At 43.4% G+C, this 25433-nt stretch overlaps 1 protein-coding gene across 1 annotated transcript in view; it reads left to right on the plus strand.

Annotated features, from left to right (window-relative positions):
* Positions 1–25433, plus strand: part of CRYBG2 (crystallin beta-gamma domain containing 2) — a 462035-nt gene that overhangs the window by 429251 nt on the left and 7351 nt on the right. The window contains exons 12-20 of the mRNA XM_085647746.1: positions 6286–6412; positions 7992–8134; positions 12253–12379; positions 14898–14930; positions 15715–15827; positions 17108–17237; positions 18169–18308; positions 21242–21365; positions 22185–22343. Coding sequence (XP_085503872.1) covers positions 6286–6412; positions 7992–8134; positions 12253–12379; positions 14898–14930; positions 15715–15827; positions 17108–17237; positions 18169–18308; positions 21242–21365; positions 22185–22343 — 1096 coding nt within the window. The remainder of the gene's footprint in view (positions 1–6285; positions 6413–7991; positions 8135–12252; positions 12380–14897; positions 14931–15714; positions 15828–17107; positions 17238–18168; positions 18309–21241; positions 21366–22184; positions 22344–25433) is intronic.

Here is a 25433-nt window from a genome sequence, read left to right on the forward strand (position 1 = left end):
CCGCGTCACAGGCTTTTTTAAAATTCCTCATTAGCCAATGAGTACCAAAGGTGAAAACTATTGGCTTTGTCATTGCTTGTTCTCATCAGTACCAGTTAGCACATAAACAATTCTTTTGGTAGAAATCTGGGAACTCATAACTCCATTTCTTATTTGGGGAATAACCCTGAATCCCTGCCACCGCTGCAGAGTTACTCTTACAATGGCACGTTTGTTTCAAAGCGGAAGTAGTTTGGACGTTTGCATGTAGGCACGTTTGTCTCAACAGATATAAAAGTGGTGAAAGCATCCTGGTCCACAAACAGAGACACATTTAACATTTCCGAGGGCTCGCCAGCAATGCACATGCAGACCTGGAAGCACAGCTGGTCTCACTGCCAGAGATGTTAAATGAAATGCAGAATGCAAAAAGGAAAATCAAAGTCCACAAACACTCACATAGAAGTTACTCTCTTCCTTGCTTACTATTTTTTGTGTGGTTTCTATCGTAAGTTTTTTCAGCTTTGTCTAAAACCTACACTGAAAAGGTAGCCTTTCATAAATGTAGAGTAGCTTTAATGTTCCTTCAAATGTGAAACAGTCCAGATATTTGTCACAGTGTGTTACTTTCTCAAGATAGCCATCCCAGGCAGAAAAGCAATGGAGGGGAGTTAGTAGGGTAGCTGTGACGTTTAAGGGACAGTTTTATATTCTCTTTTAATTTGACATATTTTATGTGATGGATTGATTTGATTTTAATGTTCTTATCTAACATTAATGAACTGAGAACAAAAGGTACGTTATTTATGAATTTTGTTTTTATTTATGTTTTACTGTACTGTTTTTATCTTGTGCTTTTATGATCTTTTTAAGACCGAATAAAGATTATTGACTGACTGGCTACTCTCGCTTTGTCTTTCTCTCCAACCCTCTCCATTCTCCCTCTATCTCTCCTTTTATATGTCTTTCTCCCCCTCTCAGCCTCTCTAATTCACTTTCTCCCTTCCTACTTCTTCCTCACACATTTCTTTCTTTCTTCCTCTCCTTCTGTCTTTCGCTCTTGATCCTACTCTCTCTTCTGCTCTCCGCTGTCCATTTTTATCCTCATTCCTATTCTCTTTCTCCCCTTCACCTATATCTCTTTCCATCTATTCCTCTCTGTCTGCCACCCCCTTTCTCGTTTTATCACCCTGTCTAGTTTTGCTTTGCTTCCCTTCTCTTCCCTTTCCCCTTCCCCTCCCCTCCCCTCCCCTTCCCTTCCCTTCCCTTCCCCCTCCCCTCCCCTCCCCTTCCCTTCCCTCCCCTCCATGCAGTGAGCCTGTCATGTGTCTGACTCTGCCCCAGCCGTCTCAGCATTTCAGTCAGGTCTGGCCGGGGGATGCTCTTACCGCACAGAACACCTTTGCTTATACATGCATACACCGGCGGGCCTCTGTCCCGAGGGCAGGTAGCTGTTGAAAAGCGAAAGCTTGTTCTGTAAACAAGTGACTTATGTGTAAGAACAACAAGCAGGCTGCTGCTGAACGCCACATGCGGCTTGAGTGTTTGTGTTGGCGGACCGTGCTTCGCGTGTGCCAGGGAAGAGTGAAAGAGCTGAGATAAGCGAGGGCGAAGGACGCACATCATTTTATTCCTACAACGGGCTGGAGACCGGCCATGATTTAAGGGCCACAGACCCCGCCTGGTTTCCAGCTTTACCACTCCTGCTTTCCCTGTGAGTATAGCAAGGAGCATGCGCAAAAACGAAACAGTTGAAAGAGGGCAGGAGGAAGGTGACCTCAGTACTGGAAATGGAAAAAATACTACAGGCAACTTCTAACTGGGGATACATGCTTGAAAGGGGGTGGAGTCATGAAGAGCTGTTCAATGACAGTCACCTGAAGCATTATAGTTGTGCAAACTTTAACCCTCAAGAAATTGGCACCCTGGAAACAAAGTGATAGTTTATGCAATTGTGTCTTACTCAATAGATCACATAGACGCCATTTTAAAGCAGCTTTAGGTTAATGAACCGGCAACAGAAATTAATGTTGCACGGTATTATACTGGTTAAATACCACGGGTGGTTATGCACTTGCTGACAAGACCTGTGCGTGTAATCTCTAATGTTATGTTATGTTATGTTAATCCAATTTGTAAAGCGCACGGTTACCCGGAGGTGTCCTGGCGCTGGTAGCATAATTCTTTGAGAGCATGGATAGATCAAGGAGATGAGAGGCTGAAGGAGACTTTATGAGTTAAAGAGCCATGTTTTAAGTTATTTCCTAAAAACAAGAAGGTTAGTGGAGTTCCTCAGATTCCAGGGGAGGGCATTCCACGCCTTGGCTGCACTAGTTATAAAACTTCTACCCCCCCCAAGAGGCTTTCTTTGCTAATCATAGCTAATCATAGTTTTGAGTCATTATAAAAGCTCAGATTGCAGATGCATAACTGCAAATGACATGTAATGTGCAGGTCATCGATTTCAGATGTATGTAAAGCAGGTCAGGACATTTTTTTTTTATTTGCTAGGCACAAGTTACAATCTGGTAAAATAGTTCTAGTAGCAAGTATCCTGCAAGGCATAAATAGTGATTGTCCTCAAAATGAGCATTGGCGTCATGGACCTCCCAGACATCCTCATGCAGGTGGGCGCAGTCTCTCCCCTCTTAAAAGTGAAGGTGGGCTGCTGCCTGCACAGTGAAACACAAAGCGGCTGCTTCATAGCCACTCCATATTTAATTTGAATGCACTGCCCCCAGGGCAGCACAAGTTCGCAGCTGCCCTAGGGGCAGCACATTCATTCTAATACGGGTGCACTCTCCTTGTTTGCGCAGGGCGCACCTTTTGAAAGGTGTACAGTGGCACAAACAAGGAAAGGGCAGTTTTCGTAATACAGCCCCTGGAAGTCAATATCTGAAAATTACACTTTCTGCCTCCTGTCCCTATTTGTTTTTGTCATGTCAGTCTGTTTACCGTCTCTGTCATGCTAGAGCGAGATCTGCTTTTGTCTTGTTTCTGTCTCTTCTCTGTGTCTTCTGTCTTTGTTTATTCTCTGAATGTCTTGTCTGTCTTCCTCCTTTGTTTTCCACACTTGCCTGTCTCCAGTCTATAACTCTGTCATGATTGTGTCTGTCCTATCGGCCTCCAGTCCTTCCAGGTCATCTATTGTCTCTTGATAATGTCCATGTACTGGCCTGTTTCTCTGTTTTCTGTGTCTATGTTTTATGTCTTTTTCTTGTTTGCCTTTTTTGTCCTCCGATTCCTGTCTTGTCTATGTCTCTTCTGTTACTGTCGTATTTGTCTCTGTCCTGTTTGTCTACTGTACTGCCCTGCTTGGTCATCAGCTGTCTCCCTCCACTCTGTCCAGTCTGTCTTTTGTCCCTGTCATGAATAGCCATCTTCTGTCTATCTCATATCTATTGATCTTCTGTTTCTCTGTCGTGTTTATCAGTCCCCCTTCACTGTTCTGCCAGGTCATGTTATTTCCTGTCTCTGTCTTTTGAATATCTCCTTTCTGTACTGCATGGTAATATCCTGCTTGTCTCATATCTCAGTATTGTATGCATCTGTCCTGTCTGTCGGTCTCCTGTCCCTGAGTTTGCTGTCAATCTTCTGTTGGCTCCTATCTCAGTCATGTTTGCTTCTGTCTTGTCTGTTTAATATCCCTACCCTACCAAATCATCATGTCTGCCTCCTGTCTCTGCCTTGCCTACATCAAGTCCTGCTGTGTTCTATCAGTCTTTCTTCTAGCTCTGTCCTACTTGTCTATGTAACCCGGTGTCCACCAGAACCTAGATAGGCTCATACTCAATCATAATACTGATATACATGTGAGCGGATAAAAAGACTGCATTTGTTCCAAACATTTAAATAAAGGCGAATGTTTCTGGATGAATGACACCAAGAGAGCTCAACTGTTTAAAAAACTCAGTTATATTAGAGCTGTACATTGATTAATAAATGCTGCGAGGGATTTGATGTCCCTCCACCATAGGGGTCGGGTTTAAATTAAAACTGTCCTTCGATCCATTTGTGGAGGATAATCTGTGGTCTGCGTTTGCATTGTGTTAGCATTTTGCATCCAAAGCCTACAAGACTGGGAGAATGAATTTTGATTAATTTAAACCCACCCTTTGTAGTCGCACTAAAAGTGTAAAAGCCAGATGTACAAAACTTTTTTTTGTTCACGAACGGCCTGATTCACATAAATGGACCGTTTGCGAACGAAAAAAGGTATTTTTAGATGTACAACAGTCCAATTTGTGATTCAGTAACCTATTACCAAATCACAAATTGGGTTTGCGATTCGGTATTAGGAATGGACGTGTTTAGGGCGTCCCTTCCTAATACCGAATCTCATTGGTGTATGTGAATGTTTTGTGACAAAAATGCAGTCACACAACATTTGTATTTTATCACCTACTTCAAGTAGGTAGCAACCCATTCGCAAATGGAAAGGAGTCCCTGAGGTACCCCTTCCCCTTTGTGAAAGTTTGTAAAAATATTTTTTAAGAGCAGACAGTGGACCCACTGCCCGCTCTTGAAAAATAAAAAGAAAACTTTTCATTTTTCTTTTTGAAACGCATCCCGTTTTCCTTTAAGGACAACTGGCTGCATTAAAATAAAAACATTGCTTTATTGAAAAGCAATCACAGACACAGTGGTCTGCTGACCCCAGCAGGCCATCTTCCCTGTAATTTTTGCGATTCCTAATGGGTCGCATATCGGGACCTACCGCATGAATTTTAAGGAGATAAGTCTATTTAGAACCCACTGGGAATTGCAGAAAGTGAAAAAGCACGCTTTTGTACATAGGTGTTTGCGATTACCAAATAGTGAATCACAAAAATTCGCTATTTGGTAATCGCAAACCCTCACTTATGTACATCTGGCCCTAAAAGTATAAGACACAATATTTGATTTTGCAAACATTTATGGCCTTGAGAAAGCACCAGAGCACCGTGTAAGCTCATCTGAAACACATGTTGACTAATTTTTGTTATGAAGTGAATGGATTCTTCAAATAATGTGTAGTCAAAGAATTCCTTTATCTATATTATTTACTCAAATAATATCCCAGTGAGAGAGTGCTTGATCTGGCAACATAAAAGTTCTATTTATTTTCATTTTTTTTCATAATTTTCAATTTCTTTTGAATAAGTCTTCTAATTCTCTATTTCTAGGCCTCCCCTTCACCTGTCTGTTGTTGAAGACCTATTTTGTACAGTATCATACTTGGAATGGCCTTTGAGTCAGCCCATTGCTTACCATTGTTTGGTTTTCTTGTCAATCTCATTTGCTTGCTTCTAATTTTGTGGCTTTCCTTCCTTTTCTTGCATTTGTCACTCCCCTGGTACATAGCTTCTTTACCATCCTTTAGATTGGATGACTTGTATCCTTCCATGACTCACTCCAGGGAACTACTTTTTTCTTTGATCACTCTGTGTAAGTGGGTGAGTGTTTGTGTTACTACTCCACCTCACACCATGCCCCCACGCTCTCTGTGGTGTGCTTCACACTCCCCAGCTCAACCTTAAAAGTATAGCAACAGGTATAATTTTGCCAAGTTTGACTACAGAAAATACTTTTATTGGGTGTTTTCTTATTATCTCCTGCATTCCACATACTTCATGAATGCCCAGGCCGCAGCACACAAAGACAGCATTTATGGTGCTGGGAGAGGGAATGCTGTATATCTGCTCCCCAGGCTGCTGCAGAGCACTAAAGGACAGAAGCATTTGTTTCAGGCCTGAGTCCTGTGGAAAGTATATTAGACTGGCAATTGCATTACTTTAAGTTCTGACATTTCCTTATTCTTTGCAAATTCTGTTCAGAGTTCCATGTATGAAATTTGAAAAATAAACCACGCTGGTTTTAAAGAGTCAATGTATTGAATTCGATGGACAGTTTAAAGATACCTTAAGATTTGCATTTGCTTTTCCTCCAGCATTTTGAAATGTTTTACATTAGCCTTTTTAAATAACGCTTAACAAACAAGCAATGGCAAAGCCAATAGCTGGGCACGTGTAATAAGAAGGCAAGACTTAATGGCTTCACCAAAGCTTGTTCAGGAACAGTTAAGAGTTTTTTGTTTGTATTATAAAAAATGTTTATCATCTTTTGAATAAATGATTTTACGCTGGCTCTTGTGATGTTTTTATCATTGTTGGGCATTCTCATAAATAGAAACTTCGCCCAAAATATTTTTCGACCTATCGGATTTTCAAATGTTGTATTTTTATGATTGTGTATTAAACAGGCATACTGCAGTTTCTGCATGTGCCTTTTCTGCATAGTGACCTGTGCCTGCCTGTTTCTCCACAGCTGGGTTGGATACGAGAAGGAGGGGTTCCGAGGGCAGCAGTACCTTTTAGAGGAAGGAGAGTACAGGGACTGGAAGGACTGGGGCGGAATCAGCGCAGAGCTTGCGTCCATCCGCCTAATTCGCACAGTGAGTACAGGGCAAAGGAGGGGGGAGTTCATTGTGATCAGGAACCAAATACTTGTGCTGAAATGTTTCCACCTGTCCCAGATCCATTCCAGGTCCTTGCTAATCCATGGGACCCCTCATGTGTCTCGGTTTTATTGTCTGGTAATTTCCGCAAACAGTTTTAGTGTGACTGCATGTGATGCCCTAAACTGCCACCCCACTGTTTTCTTGTAGAACACACTTTACTACCGGAGTATTACTCTCCTAAGCTTTTAAAGTGGTACCAGGGCTTGAAGTGGTAATGCAAAAGTGCAGACTTCTTGCTCCTCAGAGGACCTGCTCCCCATGAGAGGTGCCTGCTCAGAGTCTGAGAGTTCCTGCTCCTGTGAGGATTGCAGGTACGGCCAGCCTGGCAGTACTGCTCTGTATGAGAAGTGCAGATCAATATAGTCACTCAATATAGTCACAGCCTGACCCTTCCTGCTCTCTGAGAGAAGTGCAGTAATTAACAGACACATCTTGAAGGGGTCTACTTTTCGTGTGCAGGTCACCGACAGTCTGACAGAAGCTCGCTCAACAATAAGCTTTTACAAAACTTGTGATTTTAATCTGTTTTTTGTTGATTTCTGTTTTTCCATCCCCTTCAGATATGTATTGATTTGTGTTTTTATTCTTTTCTTGTGTATTTGAAAATTTAAGAAAAAAAAAAAAAGAAATGAGCTTTTACAAAAACCATGACAAAACAGAACAAGTATTGACAAAGCTAAAAGGCTGGCACCCAACACCAGACCAATTGATTTGGTTTGTGCTTGTTAGGTTTGCCTAGGCACAACTTCAACTGTCTTGCTAGCCACATTTCATAAAAAATATAAATAAATAATATCTGCATATTTACACGCATTGATAGGCTTTAGTCAGCCCTGTTCATACATGTTTCTGTTTACCTGTCATTCACATTTTGCTCCCGCCCACCACACCTTACAGCGTGGGGCTGTGGGTCCAACCACTCCAGCCAGGGCTCTCTTGTACTGAGAGCGCTGGCATTTTGACTTATCATATGTGCACAGCTAACTAAAGAGAAGAGCACTTCTGTGCCAACGTCAGTACTTTAATATACCATTTTTTCTTTCTATTCTTTATGCTGTACAGTCATCTTTCTGAGCTTAAGCTATGTATTCAACTTCTGTATTTCCCAGTCAATAGTGTAATTTCTCTGCATCAATCAGAGTCGTATTTTCCTTTGATATGCATTAAAACTATTAAGAAATTATGTAAATGTTCCAATACACCTATATGCAAGAAAGCTACCATACCGTTCTATTAAAATTATATGCAATTGTTACCTTTTTTTAATTATTTTTTTTATTACCGGCACATGGCCACCAAGTTTAGGCTGCAGAATGTTTTCTTATTTTATTCTTTTTATTTTTGTGGCATAGGCTTGCAATAAAAAATAAAAAAAAGATGCAACCATTGCACCAGCTTGCTAGGGCCTGGCTGACTGGCTTTCACAATGCTTGTTTCTCCCTGTGGTCGTTAGACTCACTCGTGCCCTCTCGTTTCCCGTGGCTACACTCATCCTTTTCCACTTCCCTCGTAGGACTTCTCGGAGCCGGCCTTGGTCCTGTACGCGGAACCAGACTTCGAGGACGGCCCGAGTCTGGAGATCTGCGAAGCGCTGCCTGACGTGGAGCTGGAGGGCTACGGGACAAGCACGCAGTCCATCCTCGTGCACAGCGGCGTGTGAGTTCTCACGTATGCAGGGAGGGCGTGAGCTCTTTCTTCTTCAGAGAGGAGAGTTCACGAGCGAGCATAGAATGTTGCGTCACCATGCCCTAGTTTTAGGAGTGTGAGAAGTTGTGAGTTCGCAAGTTTCCAGGGAAGGTTGTGTGAGTGTCTGTTAGTGTGAACACGTGGTCTAAACGTCATAGGTTGCCCAGGTACGAGCTCGTGACTGTGTCGAGAAGGCAGTAGGCAGTTTGAGCATGAACGGAGTCATTGTCAGTGTAGTAGTGTGTAAAAGTGTGAGTTTCACAGACATGCAGAGAAGGTTGTGAAGTTTAGAAGTGTGCAGAGAGAAGGTTGAATCTGAACAAAGGCTCTGTGCTTCAAAGAATGTGCACTGCTGAGTGGGTCTGAGCAGAGCAAACCCTAACAGGAAAGAGGTGGTTTCACGAGAGTGAATGTGTGCTTTTTTCCAACATTGCAAAAAACATTTAGTGCAAACCGCCCAGCTTGACTAGGGCCCCATATTTAAGCTTAGTTTAGACTAGTCTTTTTGTGGTGTGCTGGGTCTCTGACGTGTGTGTTGTTTTATAATGACATTGAAGGGACCCACAAGTAGCAGAGAACCGTAGATGGACACCTGCCAGGCAAGGAATATTCTTGATTTCAAGTCTGACATTATAACTCACAATTGCTTTATATTCGTGCTTATATAGCGCTTATTTACTATGACAAGTTGCTGTGGCGCTATGCTAACGAGTAGCATCCTTCTCCGTGTGATCCCAGTGTTCATGATTTACTTAGGCACAAAGTAAGTTAGTCATGTGGTTTCCTTCATAGTTTAGGGGTGGATTTACAAACGCATTTACTGGTCGCAAACCCTTCGATTTTGAAAAGTGCAAGGTTTGCGACAAGTAAGTGTGTTTCTAAAATGTACAAAACCCATGTAGTGATTCGGTAGCAGGTTACAGAATCGCTACATGGGTTTAGGAAGCCAGACTAAATTAGTATTTGGAAGGGGCATCTTTAAGACATCCCTTCCAAATACTGATTCCTTATGGTACGAATTAATGTTTTGCAACCGAAATCCGGTTTCAAAAGATGAATATTTTGCTGACTTCTCAAATGTAGTGGTAGCCTATTCGTAAAAGGGAATAGGTGCCCAAGGGACACATTCCCCTTTCTGAATGATCAATTTTTTTTTTAGGAATAGGCAGTAGCCCATGCCATCATTACCAACTCTTAAAAAAGTTTGCAAAACTTTCATCTTAAAAAAAAAATAAAGCCCGTTTTCCACTAAGGAAAATAGGCTAGGTTTAAAAAAAAAAATCTAGCTTTATTGAAAATCCTCCACAGAAATGGTGGTCTGGTTAAAGTAGGTAAAGTGTGTCCTTTGGCCGGTTGATTCAAGGTCTCTCTTCCTTACCTAATAATAAGGCCCCAGAGGGGACCTTGATTCAGGTCTGTTGGTTTAGAAAGTCTGCTGACCCCAGCAGGCCATCATCCCAGCATTGGCAACGAATTGTAGCGGTATGCAATTTGCGACCTATCTCATTAATATGCATGATGCAGGTCAAATTCTGACTGTCTACAATTCGGATGTATAAGAACCAACCTATTGCTACATAGGTCAGTTCTTAAAAATGTTTGCCGGTTGAAAAAATACTGGTCACCAGTTGTGACCAGTATTTTCTGAACAGTAACTAGTACACATGGCTTGTTGGTCCCATGCAGGTTCTGCAAATGTATGCAAATACCTTAAGTGTATGCTAATTTCATGCCTCTGAGTTAGAGGGTTGTATCAGGAACATTGTTATGCTTATGGCTACACGTTGTTATCCTGTTATGATCTAGCTATTGTGTCATTCGTGTGTGGTTTTACTTGCCAGTTGTTGTGCGGTTGGGTGTTTGCTATAGGTATGATATAATCATGCCATTTAGTTCCCTACGCATGCTAATTTAACTCTAGCATACATTTATTTTTTGCTGGCACAGCTAAATGAGTTTAGTTAGAGAGAGACATTCATGCAATGTTTATTTTTAGTTTCTGCCAGCTCAATTCCATTTATCAAGGGATGAACTCAGAATAGATGATAATTGTAATTGTATTTTTAGCGCTTTTGACTAGGTGTCAAAGCGCTTTTTGGCCAGTAACATGCTACTCTTGAACCCAAAGATGATCAGTGGTGAATTAGTATAGCGAGATAATAAATTAATTTGAGCGGTGGACATGTGAGTTTGTTATTTGGATTAAAAAAGGATATTATAACACCCATTAAATATCAGAGCCCAGTCTATCTTATTTTAGGGATTGATATTATTATCATATCCAAGGCCAGGACCCTCATAATCAAAGCCGAACCCCTCTCAGTTATCTGGGTGTTCAGTTTCAGAATTTTCTTACAGACGTCTGTATATCCAAGATATCCACCCATGGCATAGATTCTCTGTTTTCTCTCCCAGAGGTTCTGTATCCCTGTAGCTGACCTCACCGGAAGGCTATATTCATGGCTGTTGTAGTTCAGCTGTACGTGGTTTCTACTGGAGTTAGTTGCAGAACATCCTTTTTAAGCATTAGACTAATTATGTCTAGCGGATGAAAAGGAGGACATTTCTGCTAGTTAAATGGCAAGAACAACAAACCATTTGCAATCATATTGTTTCCAGGCTTCAACTGGAACCAGCTAAGCATTTCTAGATAGAAATTAACTAGATTTCTCAAAAGCATTTTGTGAGTAATTGGATGTCAGAGAAACTATGGGGAATATGTACAAGAAAATGTCGGCGAGTGGTGTAACGCCAAATTTGGCAATGCCTCGTTCCCACATTTTCAAAACGCAGGGATTCGCCTATTTACAGAAATATGGTGCACCACTGCATTTCCCTTAGCGCTGTCGCAAAAAAACTGTCTAGCACCTGCGCAGACACCCATGCGCCATGTTGCAAGGGTGCCTGTGCTGCAGGGGTGATTGTTTATGTGCAGGAAGGGACACCTTCCTGCACATAAACAATCTTTAAAGACGATTGCTGTAGAACGAGCAAAATAGGCCATTCTAAGACCAAGTTTTACCAAGCCTTAGTTTTTGGTGCTGTCCTAGCCTTGTAAATCTGGGGCAGCGTCAAAAAGCAATGGGTGTTGCGGTGGAACGACCACAGCAAAACCCATGCCACCTTGTAAATATGGGGTAAAGAGCAATGCCACAGTAAAGTCAGAAAAAGTGACGCTCCGGTGGCATTAGGAGCCTGTAAATATGCCCCTTTATGTCAGTGGGCAACTGGAATGCTCTCTATGTTAACCATTCCCTTCAAGTAAATTTCTTCACCGTGGCTTGTCCTTCAGGGCTCCTGATATAGCTCAGAAAGTAGGATTTTCACAAACAGCTTGTCTGCAGAAGCCTTAGTTCTATCAGAAATGCTTAGGAATGATATCCCTAGCCATGACCCTGGTTAGACCAGGTGATCCACTGTATAAAGGGCCATGTGAACCAAAATTCGTCCAATACAAGACACTGTGATATCAAGAGGAATTAAACATTTGCGGAAGTAACTCCGGCTCTGTGGGGGTATCATGGGGTTGCAGTGAGAGGCTGCTGTTAGAGGATGCGGATGGAGGCTCAGATGGAAAGCACAGTTCGCAGTCGTGGATGGAGGCAATAGGTGAAGGTAGAGGTTCTTTAAAGGGAGGATGTGGGTTGGGGCTATGGACGGAGGCCTGTGAGTACAACCTTGAGGGCATTCACCCAGTGATGGATGAAAATGAAATGAGTGAATGAAGTGCGCATTGGAGGTTGTGGGTGAGAGATGTGAGTTACGGCCATAGGAAGAGGCCCACGAATGGATGCTGCAGGTGCAGGTGTCTACTAAGGACTGTAAGAGCGAATTGTGAGTCGAACCAGTGAGTGAAGTCTGTGAGTGGAGGCTGCCGGTGAAGGATGCGGTTGAACATTTCAGGTGAAGACTGCAGGCAAAGGATGAAAGGGGAAGCTTTTATAAGAGATTTTAAGTGAAGGCTGCAAGTGGAATCTGTGAATTATTTATTTGGGTGGAGCATGTAAGTTGAGGCTGCGAGTGAAGCCTGCCAGTCACAATGTGTAGGATGTACAGCGTGGTAAATGAGTCTCCCTTTTCTCTTACAGGTGGGTGGCCTATGCGAACATGGACTACTCCGGTGCGCAGTATATCCTGGAGAAAGGGACGTATCACTGTTTTCAGGACTGGGGTGCAAGCAACAGCCGGATCTGCTCACTCCTACCTGTCCGACAGGTGAGAGCATTCTCCAATCTCTGGATATAACCACTCTAAGTAGAGGTCCATGGCTTAAGTTGCTCCAGGAGGTCTCTGTATATAGCTTCCATAGGGAGAGATCTCTAGTTCTCCCTTCTACAGGGAATCACTGTATGCAACCCTCCTAAGAGAGACGTCTGTACATTTACTCCCTTATGGCAGATGACCCTACATATTTCAAGGGAGATCTTTCTATATGTAATTACTCCAGGGGAGATCTCTGTGTATTTACATAATTTTATGAGGGGAGATCTCAGTGTATTTACAGCTTTTTACAAAGTTCTTCGTGTGTTTCTGTTCGCTAACAGAATTCTTTGGCTGATCATCCTTCAGAAGAGAGCTCTAGATATCTTGCACCTCACAAGTTCATCCACCACAGCCAAATTATTTGTAAGTTCTGCTCATGAGGAGGGGTCTGAATCTGTTTTCCCCCAATGTAGAGTTCTGTTTATGTTCATCCAAAAAGAAAGAGTTCTGCATAGGTTCCTACTCCAGATGAGAGTTGAATTAATGTTTCTCTGTTTAAATGGGCACTTTCCATTTATTGCCTAGTGTAATGAAGATTTTATTTAGATTTTTAAAGTAGATACCTTGGCAACAGGGAGCCAATGAAGTGCTTGCAAAACAATAGGAGAGTTCTGTGAGTGTACATCCTCTAGAAGAGAGAGTGCCGTGTTCCCCTTCCAGAGGAAAGTTATGTGTCTGTTCACCTTACAAGGGAGAGTTCTGTGTAAGATACTCCTCCATGTTCTGCATATGCTGCTGCTCCAGAGAAGAGTTTGTGTGTGTGCCTGTCTCAGAGGAGAATTCTGTGTAAGGCCATAGTTCATGAATGAGTTATGGGCATTAACTTCCTTCAAGAGAAAGCACTTGATATTTGCACCATGCGGTAACAAATATGAATATTTTCTTTCTTCCTTCATTCAGGGAGAGAGTTGTATAATTTTACTTTCCGGAGACCAGAGTTCTCTGAAATTACTTCATCAAAAGGAGAGTTCTGTATATTTTCTTAACATATAGCCAATTTCTGTACATTTACATCATCTAGTGGAGAGTCATATATGTGTATCTCCTCGCCTGAATTGAAACTCTGTGGAAACTGTTTTATGGATACCTTATTCATAAGATCGTATTTCATATTATCTTTTCCGGGTAAGGGTTATGTGTACTGATCTCAGCTACCTCTTCTTACCTCTTCCCGAACAGTGTTCGAGGTTTTAGGGCTGAGTTCTGTGCATTGCTGTTCTTAAAGGAAGCTGCAACATTCAGGGGACAAGCGTTTGCAATTCAATGGGTCTTGCCTTTACGAGAGTTTGAGTTCTTGGCATTGTAAATGGCGATGCCTTTTATTTATGTGTTGTTTTTAAAACAGATAAATAAAGGTTATTGTCATTTACAATGCCAAGAGCTTAAACTCTTGCAAATGCGAGACCTATTGCATTGCAAATGAGTTCATGCTATAAAAAGGTTCAAAAAGCATGGGGAGAGAGTGTATCCTGCCTGCAACAGCAGACAGGACAAAGCTATTTAAGAAAATAGTGCTCAGAGGCTGTAATTAAAGCCTACTGAGTAACAACACACGTAACAAGGGGGTGTTGCCATGGGAAGTTACAAAATGAGACAAGGCGTTACTAAGGAGGGACTACTAAGCCTATTGGCCAATGAACAGGCACAGTTTACAGTGGACAATGACACAAGCAGTGAAAAATATAGGCAGAGAGTGGGTGGAGCTTCAAGTCCCTACCTGAATACAGCATGCCTCGCAGAGCAGCACTGGTGCTGCTCAGGCCCGACCTCAAAATACTGATTTAGGGCTGGCCTCTGTTTATTTACTTAATCTGGAAGAGAGTTATGTATTGTCATCTATTCCAGCGGTGTGTTGTGTAATGTATCTCTTACATGAGAGTTCTGTGAGTCTACTCCTTCTGAGAGGATAACCATGTATACTTGCGTCATCGGGGGCAGGTTCTTTATATTTAACCCTTATAGAAGAGTGTTCTGGATTTGGATATCTGACAGGACAGAGCTCTGCATATCTTTCTGTTCGTTTGAAAGCATTGTATATCTATGTAAATCAAAAAATGGTTGTGCTACAAGAATACCGTAGCCAGAAGAACATTGACAACCAGAATGTCGTGGTGGTAAGTATATATAGGTATGTGCAAATTATTCTATCTCAAATCTACATCCCATAAAGATATATATTGTCAAGGTTCATATATGTAGATTTAAATATATTAAACATACACTTGTATGTGTTTGTGTGCACGTGGTTTTATTTAGGAGTCAGTATGCCTGTACCATTCCCTTAGAAGATAGTAAGTTGACGCATTTAGGGTGCTGCTGCGCAGATGTTGGTTCTTGCCACATGGCTGTTGGGTACTTGTAGGTGCTAGCAGATGGTTGCTGTGTGCTGGTGGGTGCTTGTTGTGTCCTAGCAGTGGGCTGTTGATTCCTAGTTGCTGAGCATTTGATCACAAGCATATTTGTTTTTCAGGTTGGTGACCCCAGTCTGCACTACGAGTCAAAGGTACAGTACAGTACATTTCATTGGCCCTCCACAAGCCTTGGGCTCACCTCGCTTGTTCCCCCCCCCCCCCAAACCCTCAAGTGGTTCATCCTATCTCCCATCCTTTCTCCATGTGGTCACCTCTGTTTTTTCTCATTCTGCTTCCAGACTATCCAGGGGTTTATCTCCGAAGACACTGCTCCGAAAAAAATCACATATTAAACTAAAATGACAAACATTTAATCTGAAAATGATTATGCCACTCTTGAGTAATAACGAAAGAAATATGTTTAACTTTGTAAGCATGTGTTGTTTTGCTGTTATTAAGTTCATCATTATAGGGATAGGGTTAGAGTTGTTAAGCAATAGCTTTAGCCTAAAGGCAGTTTTTTTAGTTTAGGTTCGGCAGGTAGCTATATTTATATGTAGGTACATGTATACACATATGGTTAGAATAGTGGGTTGTGGTTTGGGTTAGCGTTATGGTTAGGGTGAGGGATAGATTTAGTTAGGGAATGATTGTAGCTTGGATTAGGTTATTGGTTGTATATAACATTATCTTCATTTTGCTTTCCTGATAATGTTTTTTTCCATATTTTTCAATGCAATTCAAAATGTATTCCTGCCCATTATGGGTTTCTCATACTCACTTCTTCATAAATGTATTCCTTCGGTTTTGCTGTCTTCATTATCACATAGATGGCTTCTCGCGTGCATCCAAACTAGTATTTCCACTCTAGATTGTGCCTCCTGCTTGACCCCCAGAGGCCTACCTCTCATGTCTCTCCCTTTGCTCCTCCTTCAGATCCAGCTGTTTACTGAGCCCGGTTTCCATGGCGATGACTTGATCTATGAGGAGGAGACTTTTACCCTTCCAGAGGGGTTCAATCCCCAGTCCTGTCGAGTGCATGGTGGCAGGTGAGTGGCCAAAATCAGCTGTAAGACTAGTATGATGTTGTGACAACTTGATCCTGCCTGGCTGATAGAAGGTGTCTATGGGGCTCATTTACAAGCCCCTTGCGCCGCCGTATGTCACTTTTTCCTATAGTAAAAGTGACGCACCAGTGGTGCAAGAGGGTTGTAAATAAGCAGGGGCAGCTCCTCCTCTAAGGCGGAGGAGCGTTACCCTACTGCCTTTTTTCAGCAAGGCAAAAAAAGGAAAAATAAAATGATGATAACAAAATGTTATTATCATTTTCTTTTTCTGTGCTTGGGCAGTTTTGTGGGGTGGGGCTAGACTGTGCAGGGTGGAAGAGTGGGGGCACCCTCCTAAGTGCACATGAATGTTTGGCTGGCCCTCTGGGGTCCGGCCAAACATTCATGCACACTTTGCATGTTCTCCACCCAGGCTGCTTTACAGCCTGGGTGGAGAACATGTCCAGGCTTCCATTCCCCATCTGAGCGCCCGAAGCACAGCGTGCAGATCAATCACAACGCTGCAGTGATTGGCTCAGGGGAGCCTGGGTGCTAACCAATCACAACGCTGCATTGCAGCATAGTGATTGGCTTAGGGGAGCCCATCCTGCTTCATGCTCCAGCAGAAGCCAGGAAGAGGACAGAAGAGAGCCAGTGGCCGGTCAACCGTCCGGCCGGCAGGTAAGTGAATTGTTTTATTTAAATTTTCTCAACACCCTTCCCCCTCCCCTCCCCACCCCACCGCTGATTCGCGGGAGCAGTCGCGACTGTAAATAAGCCCCCATCTCTCTTAGCACTTGGATTATACAAGTTGGATAGCTAAACTTTCGAAGTGGAGGTTTATGATGAGTACCCCAAAAATATCTGAGGATCTCACTGTGGCAAGCAGAGGTTATAACTACACCCAGAAAGGATGTTTAAATAGTGAACAAGCACAAACTAAGCCAACAAGGGAAATGTAGTTATAAAGGCAAAATGTATTTCTTATTTTGTGCTTTTACTGACCGCAATCTCCGACATATGAAGATGTGTTTTAAGAAAGAAAAGGCAACTAACAGATATAAAACCTCAGAATGTATTGGGTCTGATGTAACTATCGCTTCTCCACCCCTTTTCCTTTTCTCCCTCCCTGCCTCCCTGCCTCCCTGCCTCCCTGTTTCCTGTCCCACTCTGCTCTTCTCTCTTCCTCTCCTTCCCACCTCACTTCCTTTAACCCTGCATTCCTCAATCCAAAAATCCAACATTCCTGCCTTCTTTCCTGTGTTTCTCTCCCGCCTTTGCAGCTGGATACTCTATGAAAATGTGGACTTCTCGGGAGAGCAGTACGTCCTGTCTGAGGGGGAATACCCCAGCCCCACTGCTATGGGCTGCACGTCGCAGACTGTCCTCAGGTCTCTGATGCAGGTCCCGATTGTAAGTAGCTCTCCTAAAATGTCCTGCTAAGATGGCCCACACTGGAGGGTGGGGAAAGGGGCGAGGGGTGTACAGCTCTCAGTCAGGGGCTGAAGTGGTGGGCATGTTCTCCACGCAGGGGCGGGGGCTGGAGGGGTGGGCATGTTCTCCACGCAGGCTGTAATGCAGCTTGCATGGCGAACACGGTATGTGTGCATGACTGTTTTGGGCGGCCGAGAGGGCCATCTAAGCACTCATGCTCACATAGGGAGTGCAAACCACTCCTCCCCTTTCTCTGAGAGCAGCCCCACCCCACAAAGACGCCGCAATGGGGAAAACTAAAATGATAATATACTTGAGTTATAATTATTTTATTTTTCCTTATTTTACACTGCAAAAAGACGTGGGGTGACGCTCCTCTGCCTTAGCGGAGGATCCGCCACTGGTAGCCAGAGTATGGGAATCATATTCAGTGCTCTGGTGCGGCGTCTTGACGCACTGCAGTGCACTTGGAACCGTGTCTAGATTCCGCTGATCACTCACACAGGCTGTCTGGCTTTAGCTATTAGATCCACCCTGAAAAATTCAATTCACACGTAAATGATCACATCTTTCTTTTAAGTATTGCATTTTCTCTTCATTTAACTATTCAGTAATACATTTTCTGTTGATTTAGAAATGAATGCCCTAGTCTAAGCGCTTCTTCAGGCACACATTTATTATCAGCCATAAAGACAACAACAAATTCAGAAAATGTACCATTTCCTATGTAACCAACTCATGCATTAATAGCATGGCGCACTAGCGACAGGACTAGTGATTGCGCAGTGGTATTGGATTTCACTGTGTCACCCTTTTAGACGTCTTTCTCAGTTATTTCCAAGTTTTAAGTATTTTGCTCATTCCTTCGCTCCTGCTCTGATCCTCCTCCCCACCCTCCTCTTCTCCGCAGCATTTTTCTGAGCCCTCCATCTCGCTGCATGGCCTGGAATCCTTTGAAGGAAAAGAAATTGAGCTAACCGGTGAAGTGCGCAGTCTCCAAGCTGAAGGATTCAATAACCACGTGCTGTCGGTGCGCGTAAGAGGAGGCATGTGAGTATAGAGACTAGGCCATGTGGGCTCTTCGCCTTCTGCACATGGGTTCTGCATGCTTAGCGCATTCTGCATTACAGCACATGCAGGTTGTCAGTAACCAGTAGGGCTGGCCTCTAAGGTAGAGGGGCTTCGGGCAAGGAGGATGGACAGCAGCACAAAACAATTGATGCGAATGAGGGATTCCCAATAACAAGAAGTTGACAAAGAAAATAATTTCTCATTAGGAGACGGTATTCCGGTTAAACAGTGGCAGCCGCCACAAACAAAAGTTGGTGAGGCGGGGGGAGGGAGAGTACAGAGGGAGCACGCAGGGGGGTGATAGAATATATAAAATTAAAAGAACTTACCTGAAGTCTCTGGCCTTCTCCCGCGTTGTGTAGCGCTTCCTCTTCTCTTCCTGGTCTCGGCAGCCCCTGAGACGGACTCCTATTCAATCCCAGCGCTGCTCTCCTGCTTGGAGAGCAGCGCTGGGATTGGGCTGAGCGGCTGAAAAGACACTCCGCTCAGGCCGGGAAATCTTTGGGGGGTTTCTCCAGCCGAGCAGTTCAATGCAGCTGGGCTGGAGAAACCCAAGTGTGCATGTTTGTTTTGGATGGCCTGAGACGGCCAGCCAAACACTTATGCGCACTTAAGGAGTAAACATAGTACTTCTCCTCCCGTGACCCGTCCCGCCCCTCCCTGGCTGGCTCAGAGCTGGCAAATGAAAAATAAAACCATGCTAGAACATCGTTTTATCTTTCATTTGCTGGCTCTGAGCCAGGCAGTGCAGCGACGCTCCTCCGCCATTGCGGAGGAGCAGCCACTGCCGATAAACAGGAAGTCTGTGGGACTGGGACTGGTATTGAATAGGCTACATGACAAGGTTTCGCAAATCCAGGATCAGGCCTAGCATTGGGGTTGGCAGAAGGCCACAAGCATAGGGTGCTGTTGAGCTAGCGTTACTAAAGGAAAGTGAAGTTTGAGCAACTCAGATCAATAGCGTGCAGGGACAGAAGCTGAAAGTAACTAAAGAGCGATTTTCGCTGGAGCTGTGTACCTCCTTGTTTTGCTTGTGTCTATCATGGATAGATGCTTTCCGTTCATTTTGGAAATAGTCCTTCGTGGTTTTTGAGGGTTATTAAAGAGATGAGGAGACGGGTGGTGTTTCGTGATATTGTACATATCCTATAACATTCGGGTGCACTATTGGTCGGACAGCTGCTTCTGTTCTACATTTTCAGGCTATCCATATATTCTATATTTGCATACAGTTATACTACATTTGAATCATTTGCATAGTCGCAGTGTGTCTTAAAAACCTAACGTAGCACACTTCCATACAGACTACCGCTGCTCACCCCTGGCTTAGAGGGATTGCACAGCCTGAGTGGCTTTTTGGTGGTGTCAGGAATTTGCAGGCAACGTGGCAAGGTCTTAGGTGACCTATCAGATTGCCAGTGAACTAGAAGAACTGTTGATGAGGTAACACGATTGCAGATGGCTTTGAGAGAATCATCAATGTTTTGGAAAAATAAGCAATAGCTCGAAATCTTTTCAGTAGTAAGCAGGTGAGAGCTAGCTAGTGTCTCCTGTTAGGCCTCTACACTACACAAAGAGAGAGAGTGAAATGAATGGTTTCAATGAAAAACTATTTCTGGGTTGGAGAGACTGGCTTGCCCTGGAAGGGTTTTTGTGACCTTGTGCACTTATTTGTGTCCTGAACAATTGTTTGTTGCCTGGGGTGGTTGATTGGGACTTTGAACAATTGGTTGTGGCCTTTATGAATTGTTTTTGTCTTGTGAGGGTTAGTTGAGGCCCAGAGAGCACGATCCTGTGCTGAATGGAATCTTTGAGGACTGGCGGGGCTGATTGTGTCCTAGTAGTATTGTTTTGTGCTGTGGGGCTGTGATGTGTCCTGGAAGGACTGATGGTGTCGTGGAAAGAATATTTGTAGCCTCAGGTTTTCAATGAGTTCTGTAAAGATTCTCAGATGTCTGTATTGGTTAATTTTGCCCTTGAAAGATTGTTTGTCGCATGAGGTGACTGATTGCACCCTGAAAGGATCATTGGCTGCCTGCAGAAATTGGCTGTGATATTGAACAGTGTTCTGAGGCCTGGAGGGATCACATGTGTCCTGGATGGTTTGTCTGCCCCTAGAGGGAAATTTATGGCCTGGATCCACAACTAATGGCTGAGTGGTATCATGGACAGATTTTGGATGGTCTAGTATTTTGTTATTGGTTGTTAAGGGCTGACGTAGAGGTACAGATGAATATCTGCTTAGTTAGTTGGAGGTGTCAAATTTGTTGCATGTTTACATAATTAATTAATAATGAGTTTATAGCAAGAAAGGGTAATTGATGATCCGTTAGCCATTCAAGTCTGTGAAGACAGCGACCAAAGGTTTGCTCACTGTTGATGTTTTGCAAAGGACCATAATGCTCCACTCTTTTAACATTCCACTAAACAGACTAAGGTAAGCACAGTTGCAGAGGGGTTTGGGGGTATTTGCGTCCTGTTGTTCAAAAGCCTCAGCAGTATCATAATGGTGGGTCAATGGTTCTCTGTCAGGGTAAACGGTTGTTTTTTTGGATTTAAAGTGTTCAGAATTTCATGATCTGATGTTTCTCTTTCTTCCTTCCATCTTCTCTCTATGCTCTTCTTGCCTAATCAATATTTCACACTATCCTCGTCTCCCGCCATCTGTCTCTCCATCTCTCTTCGTCTTTCTCTCTACCTCTCCTTCCCCCATCTCCCTTTCTTGCCCTCTCCCTGTTTTCTTTTTCCGACATTTTTACCCCACCTATATTCACCTCGGGTAATGCAACCACTTATTTTGCTATCATGTCCTGGCCTCTCTCTAATCCTGGTTCCCTCTTCCTCGGACTACTTCTCCTTCACTCTTCTGTCTCCTTCCACTACCCTCCTCACCCACTTTCCGGTGGTTGCAGATGGGTGTTATATGAGCACTGTGACTACAGGGGGCGCCAGTGGCTGCTGGACTCGACCGAGATCACTAACTGGCCGCAGTACAGTGGCCTTCAGCACATCGGATCACTCTGCCCCATTCAGCAGGTAAGTACAAGACACTGCCTTTCTTAATATTATGATGTAAAATGTCCCAGTGCTAGCTAAATCAGCTGAGGCAGCTGAGGGTCTGAAGCATCAGAGGGGGCAGAGAGGGGGCTTGATTGCACGAGAAATGGCAGGGCCTGACTCCACACCTCTCTGGAACACTTGAAGGGATGAGATGTAAAGTCTCACTGGGGTCTTCTGGTTAGGATTTGTCCAGTATATTATCATCAACCTTCTCCTGCTTATCTTAAACGTCATTACAGGAGCTGACAAGACAGGGTCATGCTGGTGTTGTTAAAAGGAGTGTCTAAGATGCCAAACGAATGGTGCACTAGTGAAAAGGCCCCTCCATTTATTGTCATTTCATTTTACATGGCAGTTTGGGACATTTTCCATTTCCTGTGTCAGTCTCCTGATTTCTCAACAGGCCTTTGCCTCTGAAGATTCGATAATACTGCATCAGATTCAGATACATTAAAATAGGGAAGTCTGCTTCACAGTGGTTTCTGTGGTGGGACTCTTTTTTGGGGTAGTTTTATTTAGCACAAACTCAGCCTGAAGGTATCAGAGCTCTTTAAATGAGCAGCAATTGCATTACAGACGGACACCTTCATTTTTAGGCGCAGGGAGATTAAGTGATTTGCCCAGAATCACAGGATGTTTGAGCCTCCAGCCAGACTTGAACCTGGTTCCCCAGCTTCAAAGTCGACTGCTCTAGCCATTAAGCCACATCCTCCCCCTATTGCAATGTGTAGAGAGAAAGGGCGCAATGCAAGAACGTTGTGGAACTCTTCGTCTCTTACCCACTCTTTCTTTCAGAGACGGGTTTACTTCCATGTGCGGAACCGGGCACTGCAGCAGTTCCTCTGCATCAAGGAGGACACAGAAGATATGAAGGCTGCGCGGGTGCTGGTGTCGGAGCCGAGTGACCAGGCCCGGCTAATCTGGTATTACGAAGAAGGACGCATTAAAAACCACGTAAGTGCATAATGTGTAGCGGCAACCTAGAAATCCTTGCCTGCAGTGCAAACATTAGCTGGTACACTCAGAAAGAAGCATAGATTGGGCACATATGGAGAGGCACCATACCAAGATGTGCATGTGCACTAGCGCAAACATGTGGGTGTTGGTGGTGTACAGTTGCACACACTAACACTGTCTGCACTCTTGCTTCATTTCAATCAGTAACAACAGGGAATACAGCATGGCTCCTGTCTATCTCCTCTGTTTTTCCAAGTTTATCTGTGCCATATAGTCATAGTGATTCAGTGGGGTCTTGAAATGCTGATGACACCCAAACTTGCTTGATGACACCCAGAGAGGATTTTACAGAAGGGGTGAGCACCGTTGCTACCTTTGGACCAATATTAAATCAGATTGTCTTAATACGTGCAAAGATAAATACATTATTTTAGGCACAAAGGTTATCGGGTACCTTTCATATGATCTCTGGCCCCTACCAAAAGGCAAAGGTCAAGTTACTAGTCATAGTTGTCAAAATTTAACAGAGAATCATTCATTGGCCCTAATATTTCTATTTCTGATCCAAGAATTCAAAGTTATCTGATGAGGTACGGAAACACTTTATGGTGAGTAGCATGCTTTTCCTGAACTTAATGTTTGTGTTTATTTCAATGGTCTTTGGTTTTAGTCTTGTGTTCTCAAACTATTCAATTTCTAAGCCAATTTCATTGTAGTGAATTTAGCAGCAGTTAAGTATGGTCAATTAGAAAGATCTGTGAGTTCATGCAAAATAATTTGTGGCGTGGTAGTATCGAGGATAATAGAATATAGACAGTAGACAATGTCTGGTTTAAGACCTAGGGTACAATATAAGATTAGAGATGTGAGGTGAGCAATTGACAGGAGATACATTTAAACCACGGGTCATGCATTTAGAATAAGAGGAATTAAGCAGAGATTAGATCATGCCTGAGAACATGGGTAAAGAGAGAGGAGTTATAGAAAATAGTAAGACAAATGTCATTTCTAGGGTCATGCAACAGTTATGGGCTAGATTGTGGTAGGAGCCTTGTCAATATTGCATACAGTATCATGTTGTTAAGAGAGAGAAAAAATGAATATAAATGATATGTACATTATCCCTACTACCCCGATATCAAGCGCTGACTTGCACGGGTAGCATGCTATGCCATGTTTGGTTTTTGGTTGGATTGGCCGGAAGAATGTTCTCCTTAGTGGAGGTGTTTCCGTGTTGTTCATGATGATCAAGCTGCGGTTATCGTCTACGATCTGTCGGATGGATGTGATGGATGAGGAAGTGTGAGAGATGGACCTACAGTTCATGGTTAAAAGTGGTAATAGGGCAAAATTAGACATGGGCAGTAGTGGTAGACTGGATTAGAGACATCCGGTGGGCAGCGGTGTATAGCAGATCTCTTCAATCATTCCATGCCTGTCCATTTGGCTACTCTATCTTGGCATCACACTTGAGAGGCAGACACCTATTAATGTACTCTGTCTGGCAGCACTCTTTCTGGCAGCATTGTAGAGTGACAGCCATCTCTCTATCACTGTGCTAATACTGGAAGCATCCGTCAGTGATAGGCACCTATAGCCATCATACTTCATCTGGAGGCACTCTAGAGCAGTGCTTCCCAAACTATTCTGAACAACGACCTACGTTTTTAGAACAACAAACTTTTGTGACCCGTCTAGCTATAATGGACATGAAACATTTACAGAAAGCACCTTTTCCATTGAAAGGGCTACTACATTTGCACAGACATACAGTTTTACTGATAAAACTATATTGCATACAAATGATAATGTGTGGAAATCAGGTTTCAGTGACTAATTGTAATTTGTGGATCATCAAGTAAAGTATCTGGATTTGTTTCGATCCTATAAAAGTCTTTGTTTCCATCAAACTTTAGAATTATAAAAATATGTGCTTCATTTTTGTTTATCTTTCCTATCTGCTGAATGTGCACAGTTCATTTACAGGTATTTACATTTTGTTGTGGGTTACAAAAAAATTACATCCTACTGCCTTTTCTTTCACATTGGTGTACCCAATAAGATTGCCACCTAATTCACTTTCCTTTTTTCTCTGATTGCAAAGTGAGAAGAGTTTGTGAATGCTAATTTCTGTGTTGAAAAACATAAGCATCAATTTGTCAGAAGACATGGTCTGACATTTGACCTCTGTCTTTCAAGCACCTTACATGTGACAAGCTAATTATAGAATTTAATGGACCACATTATTTTCCATGACCCACCGAATATCGGCTCGTGACCCACCAGTGTATAGTGACCCACAATTTGGGAAACACTACCTTAGAGTGACGGTCACCTATCATTGTACTCTTTGCGACACACAAAGTCTTGGCTAATGTCAGTGGGGGCCAAGGCTGAAATACAGTGCACTGGGGTCCCAGTGGCACATTAGTGTCAAAGGAAATCAGTGATGTCAAAAGATCACTACAGGGTTGTGTGCACACACATGTAAGCACCACACTTGCAGTCAGTTGTACTTGAGAGCGCTGGTTTTCTCCGCACCCCTCACCTTACTTGCGGCTTCATACCCCAGTTTGTTCTGATTACAGTTTGCTGATGAGCAACTCACTGGACGTCTGGTAGCAGCAGATCCCTCAGAGATCTCAAGAGCCCTTTCAGCCTTGCAACTGTACTCCCAAGATCCCTTTCACAGAGAGGATAGAGCTTTGTGTTCTTACCCAGGAACACTTCCACACAGAGGAAGGAACCTTGTAAATCCTAAGAGCCCTCCCACATATTGACTGCCAGGAAGCCTCCTGCAGAGGAAGGAGTCTTGCACCTGTACCTCAAAGAACCTTTACATAGGAGAGAAGAAGGAACTTTGCATCTGTACATCCACGAGAAACTTCTCAGGGAGGAAGCAGCCTTGTAGCACCTTTGTATAGGCATTTCCACAGAGAGGAAGGGGGCTTAGATCTGCACACAAGAGCCTATGCAGACAGAAGAACTCACCTTGCATCTGTACTTCCAAGAGAACCATCTCAGAGAGGCAGCAGCCTTGCAGCACCTTTTGTATCTGCGCTTCCACAGAGAGGAAGGTAGCCATGC

This window comes from Triturus cristatus, chromosome 3_2 (genome assembly GCF_964204655.1).
Source record: "Triturus cristatus chromosome 3_2, aTriCri1.1, whole genome shotgun sequence".
NCBI classification, from domain to species: domain Eukaryota; kingdom Metazoa; phylum Chordata; class Amphibia; order Caudata; family Salamandridae; genus Triturus; species Triturus cristatus.